Raw genomic sequence first — 12,287 nt, 5'->3', positions numbered from 1 at the left:
CACAAATATAAATGTAAATAAACATTAACCTATATCCTAAATTCTAACATTAAATTTCTAAAACTAAAAATAAATGTCTAATTGATTTCAATCTAAACATTAAAGATCTAGAAGTATTCAAAGCAGCAGTCCTCAGATCATTTGAGAAGCCTTTTCAAAAGACACATGCCAGGGCGCCTGGGTGGCTCAGTCATTAAGGGTCTGCCTTCGGCTCAGGTCATGATCTCAGGGTCCTGGGATGGAGCCCCGCATGGGGCTCCCTGATGAGCGGGAAGCCTGCTTCTCCCTCTCCCACTCCCCCTGCTTATGTTCCCTCTCTCTCGCTGTGTCTTTCTCTGTCAAATAAATAAGTAAATCTTAAAAAGAAAATACACATGCCATTCTGGTCCTGGGGACAGGTTCAATAGTTTGCAATGGGCGTGGATTTCAGAGACAGAAGAAAAGTAAAATATTTCCTTCAGTGATTTTATCTACAAACGGCCTCCAGACCCTATCACCTCTACTCCACCCTTCCTCCATACAACTGATCAACGGAATCAGTGTACAATGTTCACGTTTATTAGCTTTTGACATACTTAGAGTTACCAACAAATCAATAAAAATAAGTTATACTCATTTTAGCCAATTTTTAATAATCCTACTCTATAAATCTCTTATTTTTATTATTTTTTATTTTTTTAAAGATTTTATTTATTTGACAGAGAGAGACACAGCGAGAGAGGGAACACAAGCAGGGGGAGTGGGAGAGGGAGAAGCAGGCTTCCCGCAGAGCAGGGAGCCCGATGTGGGGCTCGATCCCAGGACTCTGGGATCGTGACCCGAGCTGAAGGCAGACGCTTAATGACTGAGCCATGCAGGCACCCCTAAATCTCTTATTTTTAAAAGATTCCTTAGAAGTCTCTTACAGTCTCTTGCCATTTTTAACCTTAAAAACAGAAGAGATTCATGTAGATTATTAAAATCAAAAGAAAAATATTCTCTTGGGCCTAATGTTCAATTTGCTACCAAAACAATCTCACTTAATTATCTGAAACAGGAATAACTCATAGCAAATTCTTTAGGGAATACTGAATCCCCAACATAGTAGAGAACATTTGCTAATTTTTATTAAATGTGTCAGTGACTGTTTTTAAAGAGTTATAAAACTCTAGGAGTCTTTTATGAGTTATCATATCAGTACATATTGAATATTATCAACAAAATGTACTTTTAAAATTATAACTCCCTTAAAACACTTAGCCTCACATTAAATGTTTGATGCCGAGTGTGAGATTTAAGTTTTGCATGTGCTTGTTTTAGTTTTGCTTTGTTTCTTTAGTATGTGAACTCCATCTGTAAAGGTTAATTTCTTAAGGATTCACTAAAAAAAATTACCAAAAGGTTGACCAAAGTATAAGGTAAGTAGTAATATACTATGGCAAACATATGGTATTTTAAGATTAATAAATGTACACAAATATTTACAAATACAAATAAAAGTTCCAGTTCCATGTTAAGGTAGGTAGTATGCAAAATTGAACTATCTCTAGAACAAATTCCAAACAACCTTAGAAAAAAGCAATAACTTATATAACTGAAAAAATGTGTTCTTTTGTCAAGTTTGCAGCATGAATGAATTTAAAAATGATAAAACAAGCTGTATTTTCAATCTACTTAAGAGCTCTATGAAATTTTATTTTCCTAAAGATATTTTATTATGTGTGTCAAGTAACTACTTCAAGTAACAGGACATTACCATTTTTTTCCCCAGCCTACTTATGCAATGATACTCACTTCTCAAAAAAGAGGAAAAAGAATTATCACTAGAGTTAAAAGAAGACAGCTAATAAATTCAGAGAAGCAGGGGGAAAAAAAACAACCTACAGGTAGTTTGTTTCCAATATTAAATTTTTTTAATGGAAACTTAGCCAGGCTTCTGTTGAAGACTATTAAAACTGCTTTTTTCTAATAAGGAAAGCATATATGCCATATATACCCACCCTTAACCCCACAGTTACTACTGACTACCACTGACATGCTATCACTATTTAGATTCAGATTTCCCTTCTTCCATTAAGAAAAAATGTAATAAGACCAAGAGAAGTCAATTCAGAAGATGTAAACATTTCCATAAAATATTCTCACAAATTTTAATGCATGTTAGTATATATTCTTCTCAGAGTTCCTGGTAATAATAATGGTAACCCTAGTTTCTCCTGTAGATTTTAGAAATCGTTTTGTTTTTTTTTTAAAGATTTTAGTTATTATTTATTGTGACAGAGACAGAGAGAGACAGTGAGAGAGAGCACGAGCAGTGAGGAGAGGGAGAAGCAGGCTCCCTGCCAAGCAGGGAGCCCGATGTGGGACTCGAGCCCAGGACCCCGGGATCATGACCCGAGCTGAAGGCGGCCACTTAACCAACTGAGCCACCCAGGAGCCCTGGAAATCTGTTTTTTTTTTTTTTTTTTGAAGATTTTATTTATTTATTTGACAGAGAGAGACACAGCGAGAGAGGGAACACAAGCACGGGGAGTGGGAGAGGGAGAAACAGGCTTCCTGCTAAGCAGGGAGTTCGATGTGGGGCTCGATCCCAGGACCCTGGGATCATGACCTGAGCCAAAGGCAGACGCTTAATGACTGAGCCACCCAGGAGCCCTGGAAATCAGTTTTTTATAAACGGTCAAACAAATATGATTTTTTTTTCTAGTCTATCCTTCAGAATTTCTTGATGTTTAATTCTAGTAACTAAGGAAAATACAATCTCGGTTACATGAATTTTCACATTCTCTTTGTTTTCTTTTATATATACATACATACATTCTAACACTAAGTAGGACATAGTTATATATTAAAACAAATGAAAAAAAAGTAATTGAAAGAGAAAGATTTAAGATAGAATACATCTCCATGTTAGCATGACACTAAGCTTTCTAGTAGGCAGTAGGCAGAAAGAAAAAAAGAAGAAAAAAAAAGACGAGTTACTTATATTCCTAATAAAAGGAACCATAGAGTTCATTGGCCTAGAAAAATTTTTTGTCATGTTTTAGGTACATACTTTTAAAAATATTTTAAAACTTCAACAATTTTAATTTGCTTTAGTAAAATTTTAATTTGTTTAGTAGAACATACAAGTTCTATGTTAATTCGATGAATGCAAATACTAATAGAAACTTTAGGGGCGCCCGGGTGGCTCAGTCATTAAATGTCTGCCTTCGGCTCAGGTCATAATCCCAGGACCCCCCTCATTGGGCTCCCTGCTTGGCGGAAAGTCTGCTTCTCCCTCTCCTGTTCCCCCTGTTTGTGTTCCCTCTGTCAAAAAATAAATAAAATACTAAAAAAAAAACAAACTTTAGTACAACAGACCTCTGACACTACTAAACAGCTGTTATAAAATCTTAAAGCATGGAAGAGACTGCACCAAAACAAACTATCAAGAGAGGTTACATTTATGGAGAATTTGTAAAGAAATCTTTAAAAAAAGGCATTTAACTCCTTTCTCTTTATTCTTCTTTGTTATAGTCCTCTTAATTTTGACGAATATGTATTATTATGGAATTTTTAAAAGAAAAAATTGAGGTTCAGTATACATACAGTAATGCAAAAAAACAGTGATAACATCTCTTTAGTAGTATTCAAAAATGGTACTATATCAATATAACCACCCTCATTTGCTAACTAAATCATTACTTACATTTAAATTAAAATACAGTTCAGCCTCTTCAGGGAAATTATAACTTGAAAATTGCATTTTAAATCCTTTATAGTTATTCACAAGCAATCCCAAGAAAATTAGATATTGGGAGAAATATGTGAAGAATACTTTAGGTCAAACAACGGTCACAAGAAAGAAAAAAAAATTCGTGTGTATGTGTATGTTTGTGTATGTATTTCTCCCCTTTGAATATCTGAAGAATCACTCCTTTAGGAATCTCTCCTAAAACCAAACCAAAACTTTAGATTTCCACAAATATTAAATACAATGTCCCTTGCATCTTTTATCTTAAATTATATCATCTGATGCTTTATGGTAGTTTATAGTAAATATAAGACAGTAAATCAAATATAAAAATTTTTTATAAATATAAAAACCTGTTCAGCTAGCACTTCTTCCATAAAACCTTTCTCAACAAACCTTGACTGTCTTTCCTTAATCAACCCTGATCATCCTAGACCCTTTCCAGAATTAATTACTCCTCTCACTGTACATTATGGGATTGCCTATTACCTAAGCATTCAATATCCAAACCTCCACAGTTGTGAAATTACAAAAGGAAGCAAATAAGTAAACACTGACAAAATTAGACTCACACAAAAACCTATCCCACAAGTAACTCTACTGCTCATGACTGTTAATGTTTAGACAATTAATCTCACTTTGTTTATCAGATGTAGTAAAGCATCCAACAGTATGATGAAAATCTGAAGCAAAGTGAATTAGCAAAAACCTGGAAAAATGCAACATTTCATGAAGTTGCTAAAAGTGATGTTGGATAACCACTCAAATCACAGAGAAAGGTATCAGTGATAAGTGAGGATCTGGAAGGCTTAGAGTGGTTACCTATAAAAAAGAGTAAATCAATAAGAGTTATTGATGACTTGCTGGGGTGACTTTTTTAAAGTACGAATTGAATACCAAAAGAATAAAAGTGATGTGTAGAAAACTTACAAAGTACTCACATATTTTTCTTAAAATAGCCTCTCTTCCTGATCATGCTTGATCAACCTTCAAGAGCTATCATTCTATGCAGTCATACAATTTCAATGGAAAAATTATACTAAAATGAATCAACACTTGATTTGATCTTTATTCAAAGAAGGCATACTTTTTAGAACCTAAATTTGTCATATTTTGAAATAAACTTATTTTCATATATTTGCTTCAGGTTTTAAGACAGTGCTCCAAACAAATCTTTGCTTATTATTTAGCATGAAATAAAGTTTTCTGTTTTTACTGAATTCATTTGAAGTCAACTCTTCCTGGTTTTATTTCATTATTCTCAGATGACAAGGTTCTCTTGTACTTCTTTCGCTGTGTTATATTACAATGTGTTAAAATTTGTCCCTATATATGTCTATCCTACTATGTCCTCTAGCTTATTTCCTTGAGAACAGATGCTGTATCATCTCTTTCTCCAGCCAACTAGCACAATTCCTAGACTATATTAAATGCTAAAAATACAAAATAAAAACTCAACTGAGAAGTACATCATTTTAAATAAATAAGTTTGTAATTGACTCTAGCACCAGAAGTATAGTCAACATATATATCTTCAACAACTTTAAACCACCGAACTGGCTATTTCAAAAGGTCTCAATTTCAATTAGATATTAACTATTTTGCCTATGTTTAAAAATGTGTAAGATCTTTTAAAAATCATACCTTTATACATAAGAAGGCATTTAATAGTGGTCCATAGAGAGTTATTTGAGAATCTGGGGAAAGTTCCATTTCTACATGAAGTTTATCAGGTGGAAGTTCAGAGGGATCAATAGGTGGGCGTGAAGAAGTAGAAGGAGTAGAAACAACTCTGTCTGATGTTTTCTGGGATGGCCTTAATACAGAGAGCATTGTTTCTTCCATTTCTGATACTGAAAAAAATTAAGGAAAAAAAAAATTGTGGTGGGGAATTTCTCAGAAGTTCTTTAAGGAAGCATTCACTAAGACATTCTATTTTGTAATTTTTCATGAAAGCAACTATCTCTGATACAGTATCTGTAGTATATAAGGAAAACAGACTTGCAAGACTAATAATTAAGAATGTGAAATAAAACAGACTTCATTGAAATATGTGTAGAAATACATAAATTAGATGGTATAGAATCAATGAAAATTTCCTATTAACATTCTAAAGTCCCTGCAATATAAATTCAGGTCACAGTTAGGCTTTATCTATACTTGGGCATTAAAGTACAAAGTTGTTTTCACATAAACAGCTATTCAAATACAGTGTGACATTATCAAGCTCCAAACACAAGAACAATTATGAAAACTATTCTTTAACACTTAACTCACTAGAAAAATACAAAGAAAATATCACTTGACTCTAATTTCATTTTGGACCCTGGTAATAAGGTACATAAGCTTCAGGGAAACATGATATGATAGCTGTGAAAATGCATTAAAAAAACTAACAGTTCATGAAACCAAGTGCTTTAAATATATATATATATTCATATTCACATACACCTTATTTGATATTCTAGTTCTTCTGTTTCTAGCTTGGCAGAACTTGAAAAAAATTATTTACTTACTCTGAACATATTTGTTCAAATGTACAATAATAACATTTATCTCACAGAGTTGTTGTAAGGACTAAATGAGATAATGTAAACCAGTAAACAGCTTGGTCTAGTATTTGATACACAGTAAATGCTCAATGAAAGTTAGTTGTAATTATGCCAAAAATCCTTAAAAGATCTTTAAATGTATACAAATACATCAAATGAATAGATACATTTCCAAATTTAAAACACTTTTTCTTATACTTTTAATGATTATCAATCATAAAACCAGATGTTTCGAAGTACAAATTATATAAAAACACTTACATGATTGTTTTAGCTGCTCATCCGCTTTTTGTGGATAAATTGGATGCCATGTATAATCGATTGTAAGCATGACACTTGGGACAGTCCAGCATTCAACCCAACCAGCTCTTTGAAGAATAAAAAATAAAATTCTGGTCAGTTACTTAATTTATTTAATTGTATACAAACACCAATTACAAATAGTCAACTTTTATCTTTATTCTTTGAAAGAATCAGAAGAATCTTCCCCACATATAAACACAAAATATTTAAATCACTAATTTTATATACTCACTTTTCTTGTGTAATATTCCGCCATTTTGGTTTAACTGTTTTCTGACCACTTTGACACTCAGCAGGAATGCCAGTATCATGAGTAATTTTATTTGGGTGGCAATTCTTTACCAACATAAATAATGAATATTTACTAGGGTGGCAATCTGGTAGAAATAAATGAAGATCAACATCTTCTCCCTAAAAAATAATTCATAATAACCCAAAGTAAAAAAACAGGAACATAAATATGTTAGGTTTCTATTTCCAGGCAAACTTATCTATAATAATCTTGAGAATAAATTCAAAAGAAAATAAACAAATTTCAAAAGGCAGATTTTATAATCAACAGTCAGTTAAATAACTGGAATAAGATTTTACATTGACTAAAACTAAATTCTGATTAGAAAGTTAAGAAAAAAAATTAAGGAAATAAAAAACATAGTTTCCACAAAACAGTAAAAAGATTATCTTCTATGGGTATTCATGGGTATTTCACATGTAACTCAGTAAAAAAAAACAATTAAAAATCATCTCACTGAGGAACACCTAGGTGGCTCAGTTGGTTAAGTGTTTACCTTCAGCTCAGGTCATGATCTCAGGGTTGTGCGATCGAGCCCTGTGTTAGGCTCTATGCTCAGCAGAGTCTGCTTGAGTTTCTCTCTCCCTCTGTTCCTCCTCCTTTCCCTCTGCTCATGCTCTCTCTCTCTCTCAAATAAATAAATAAAATCTTTAATAAATAAATAAATAAATAAATTAGAAATCACCTTACTGATAATAAGTTCAGGTGGAATATATTCTGCATTTTATTAATTTTTTTAAAGATTTATTTGAGAGAGAGAGAGAAAGAGCGTGGGGGTAGGAGCAGAGGGAGAGGGAGAGAGAAACTCAAGGAGACTCTGCTGAGCATGGAGCCCAATGCGGGGCTGGATCTCAAGACCCTGAGACCACAACCTAAGCCTAAACCAAGAGTCAAACACTAAGCTGACTACACCACTGAGGCGCCCCTACTAATTTTTTTGATTCTAGTAAGTCTTGGATTATCAACTGGTTTTTAAGAATTCTGAATTGATACATTTTCATTTGGCTTCACTTTTTTCCTTATAGGTTGGTGCCCTAATCTTGTTCCTCATGATGCCTGATATTTTTTTTAGATTGTATTATTACAATATGTAATTGTAATTATTACAATATATAATACAATACATATTACAATATGTAATATGTATTACAATATGTAATTTTACATATTGTAAAATTTTACATATTTACATATAATATGAATTTTATTTTGTTTCAAGTTTTTATTTAAATTCCAGTTAGTTAACATACAGTGTAATATTAGTTTCAGGAGTAGAATTTAGTGATTCATCACTTACATGTAACACCCAGTGCTCATCACAAGTGCCCTTAACCTTAATACCCATCACCCATTTAGCCCATCCCCCTGTCCACCAACTTTCCAGCAACCCTCAGTTCTCTATAATTAGTCTATTTTAGGGTTTGCATCTCACTTTTTTCCCGATGTTCATCTGTATTCTTAAATTCCACATATGAGTGAAATCATATGGTATTTGTCTTTCTCTGACTTATTTCACTTAGCATAATACACTCTAGCTCTATCCACTTCGTGGTAAATGGCAAGATTTCATTCTTTTTGATGGCTGAGTAATATTCCATTGTGTATATAGACCACAACCTCTTTACCCATTTATCAGTCAATGGACATTTGGGCTCTTTGTAATTTGGTTATTGTCGATAATGCTATAAACATTGGAGTGCCGTGATGCCTGATTTCTTAACAGGCAGCATAGTAGAGTGGTTAAGAGAATGAAGGCCTAACCTATACCACTTGGGTTCAAATTCCAATTCAGCCACTCACCAATCACATAAGTTATATAAACTCAGCTTCTCAGTTTCCTATTTCATAAATGCAGATAACAACTACCTCAAGCAAACTGCTCTGAGAATGAAATGAGCTAATACACATAAAGCACTTGGAATAGTGAATGGCACACAGAACATGTTTAATAGGTATTAGCAGCTCTTATTGTTGCTATTTTTTACCACCATAGCCTCCATCAATACTACAACTACATCTGATTGCTCATACCCTAAAATTAGGTATTCCACAAAATTTTGAACTCATTAGAGCTGCCTTTCAGAGAAAAGGAAGAGAGGTATCTGTGGCTGTCCCTTGAATTCATGTTTATAATTAGTAACGAAATTAAGGACAGTACAAAATCTAGTTCATCCATTGTTAAACATTAGAGTTAGAAGGGGTTTTTCAAAAGAACATGTAAGTTAGCCACAAAGGTTAGAAATGAGCTGGTTAAGAAAATAATCAACTCAGGGAATTTTCTTTTTATTGTCAAAACTCCTCAGGGGAAGTTGGGGAACTTAGGGGAATGACAGAACATTACTGTTAACTACAAAAAAAAAAAACAGCAGCATTTCTGTGACACCGAAGCGCAGGAACAATGGTGGAGAGCTAAAATACTGCAGGATGGCAGTAGGATAGGCAGGGAAAAGTAGAGATAAGCTTTGGGGAATCACACTAATAAACCTATGGAATAAAGAATGCACGCAATTATACGTGTTTATCTTTTCTTTTTTAAAGATTTTATTTATTTGAGAGAGAGAGAGAGAATGAGCAGGGGGGAAGGGGAGAGGGAGAGAAGAAGCAGGCTCCCTGCTGAGAAGGAGCCCGATGTGGAGCTCGATCCCAGAACCGTGAGATCATGACCTGAGCCGAAGGCAGACGCTTAACCGACTGAGCCACCCAGGCACCCAATTATACGTACTCTTAAAGAGAACTTGGTGTTACACGTAGCTGGAACAAAGTCCGTAAAAGGCAAAGAGAAATCAATGTTTAATGTTTCCCCACAGGCTGCCAGATATACTACAAGAGGAAAAAAGAGAAAATTTATTTTTAACTTCAATAAAACTTTAAAAATTGCCTTAAATACATACCTAAGAAAATGAAAGATAATATGCTTAGTCCAATAAAAACTCTAAAGTAGTTCTCTGAGAGTATTATAAGACAATGGAAAAAAGATCACATCTAGTATCTATTAAAACTACAAAATCAACATCAATTTCCATTGTTATTTGTCTTAATGAACAGAATACTTAACCTAATTTTTAAGAAGTTCTTACCATTTTCCTGTTGTTTAGTGGAACAGTCAATCCAATTGTGTTGATTAGCAGCCCAAATCATTTCAAATTGATGAAACATGATTTTAAAATTCCATGTATATGGCACAAATGAAAAAATGTCTGGAGCACTATCACTAGACCAGTCTTGAATTAAATCTAAAATTATGGGAGTGGGAAACAGAAAGCAAAAATTAACTGAAATTCAGAAAACAAAATATAAATATTCTAACACCAGTCAAAAATGAATTTTTCTTTTGCAACTAAAGACCTTTTATACTGAAATAGTAAAAGAAGATTAAGATATACATAAGTGATTTAATAGCAATCCAGTATTCACCTACTAATCACAGTTTCAAATAAGAGAAATTTTATGCCTTTTATATACCTATTATTTTTTATTTTTTATACCTATTATTTTTTAAAGAAACTTTAGAAGATAAAAGAGAAAAAAATATCACCTGATAATCCACTACCCAAATACCCAGGATGGTGGATAGGTTTCCTTCTAGTTTGTTTTTTTTTCTATGTAGACTTTCATACTATTCTAGATGCACATATTTTATATATTGCTTTTTCTCATTGAACTCAAAATTTTTCCATATTATTTCATATACATTAACAAAAATTTTAATGAGAGTTCATTAAAGAGATTTGCCAGGATTTACTTAACCATTTAATAATCTTGGATATTAGATTCTTTCCAAATTTTTGTGTTATATATAATTTTATGGATATTTTCATGCAAGATATTTTACATATTCAGGATTACTTTGTCAGTATAGATTCCAGAAGTAGAAGTGGCTAGGTCAACGTTTATAAATTTTTTCAAAGCTATTACAAATTACAGAATTGCTTTCTGAGAAGAGTGAAACCATTTATACTCCTACCAGAAATATATGCTTGACTATTTCATTGTACCCTCCTCCTGCATTATACTTCTTTCTACCTTTCCCTCCCCGTCCCCCCCTCTTTCTCTTTCTGTCTGGGGGTAGTGGGAGGATGTAGCTTGGTAATTAATTGACCATTTAAAACTGTTAATCTCATTTAACTGAATTTCCTAATTACAAGTAGGGTTGAACATTTTTTTCATGTTTTTTTTTTTTTTTTTTTAAGATTTTATTTATTTATTTGAGAGAGAGAGAATGAGAGAGAGCACATGAGAGGGGGGAGGGTCAGAGGGAGAAGCAGACTCCCCGCCAAACAGGGAGCCCGATGCGGGACTCGATCCAGGGACTCCAGGATCATGACCTGAGCCGAAGGCAGTCGCTTAACCAACTGAGCCACCCAGGCGCCCCTTTCATGTTGTTTTACCCATTAAACAAATACCTACAGAGTGTCTACTGTGTGCCAGACTCTGTTCTAGACTCAGAGAATATAATGGTGAACAGAAACTTGGCCCTGTTAGTATTTACAGTCAATAATCCCTGATTTCTGATTTGTTGTACTCTGATTTGTATGGTTTTAAGTGTTGCTTTTTAAAACTATTCATTTATTTAGTCTGCTTATCCTCTGGTACCTTTTTTTTTTTTTTGAATCTCGAAAGGCAAAAAACTCTTTATATAAAGATATCAGCACTAATCTTAAACAGTGGTTTTACTTTTTCTTCAGCCATTCACATCGCTTACGTGCCTATACTCCCAGCAATCATATCTTTCAGGACATGTCTCCTCCTAAAGGTGGCAAGCTCATCTTTGTATATTCATAGTATATAACATAGTGCTATGCATATAAAATTAGAACTTTGTATATATGAGAGAGAGAAACGACTAGGAGCAGTATTATAGCACACTTTGACAGCAGACAGTCCTGGGCTTAAATTCTGACTTTGCCATTTTACTAGCAATACAATCTTAAACGAATAACGCAAATGCTATCAGTTTTCTTTTTTACAAAATGAGGACAACTTCATAGACTTATGGTGAGAACTGAAACTATATGTGTCAAGTTTTAGCACAGTAACTGCCACAGGGTAAGCACTCTATGTATGGAAGCACTTATTATTAATGATATTCTAAAGAAAATAATAGGTAAAAATAATTAAATATTTAAAGTAGTTTCTTTGGATTTTAAACGAGGTCATTAAACTGAAAGATATTATATTCAATAAGGAAATCAGAAGTCAAATTTCTCTTACATAATATCATATGAACTCATTTAAAAATAATTTAGCTGCAATGTACAAAGCTTGTGCATATTAAAAATCCCTCTCTTAATAAAATGGCAAAATAATACATTTAATATCAAATGTCAAAAATTTGAATATTAATAAGATGCAGAGTTTTATATCAATCAATTGAATATGGCAATTAACCTGTTCTATGAATAAAGGAAAACTCCACTTGACAATT

General features: G+C 33.2%; 1 protein-coding gene across 6 annotated transcripts in view; it reads right to left on the bottom strand.

Moving 5' to 3' along the window:
• Positions 1 to 12,287, bottom strand: part of KIAA1109 (KIAA1109 ortholog) — a 208,209-nt gene that overhangs the window by 138,693 nt on the left and 57,229 nt on the right. For all 6 annotated transcript variants that reach the window (XM_032412767.1, XM_032412766.1, XM_032412772.1 and 3 more), the window contains 5 exons: positions 9,940 to 10,095; positions 9,585 to 9,682; positions 6,803 to 6,981; positions 6,529 to 6,635; positions 5,360 to 5,568 (listed from right to left, as the gene is read on the bottom strand). In XM_032412767.1, coding sequence (XP_032268658.1) covers positions 5,360 to 5,568; positions 6,529 to 6,635; positions 6,803 to 6,981; positions 9,585 to 9,682; positions 9,940 to 10,095 — 749 coding nt within the window. The remainder of the gene's footprint in view (positions 1 to 5,359; positions 5,569 to 6,528; positions 6,636 to 6,802; positions 6,982 to 9,584; positions 9,683 to 9,939; positions 10,096 to 12,287) is intronic.

This window comes from Phoca vitulina, unplaced genomic scaffold (assembly GCF_004348235.1).
Source record: "Phoca vitulina isolate PV1807 unplaced genomic scaffold, GSC_HSeal_1.0 scaffold14, whole genome shotgun sequence".
Classification (NCBI taxonomy): Eukaryota; Metazoa; Chordata; class Mammalia; order Carnivora; family Phocidae; genus Phoca; species Phoca vitulina.
Note: the sequence above shows the minus strand (reverse complement) of the source record. Positions and strands in the feature narration are given on the sequence as shown.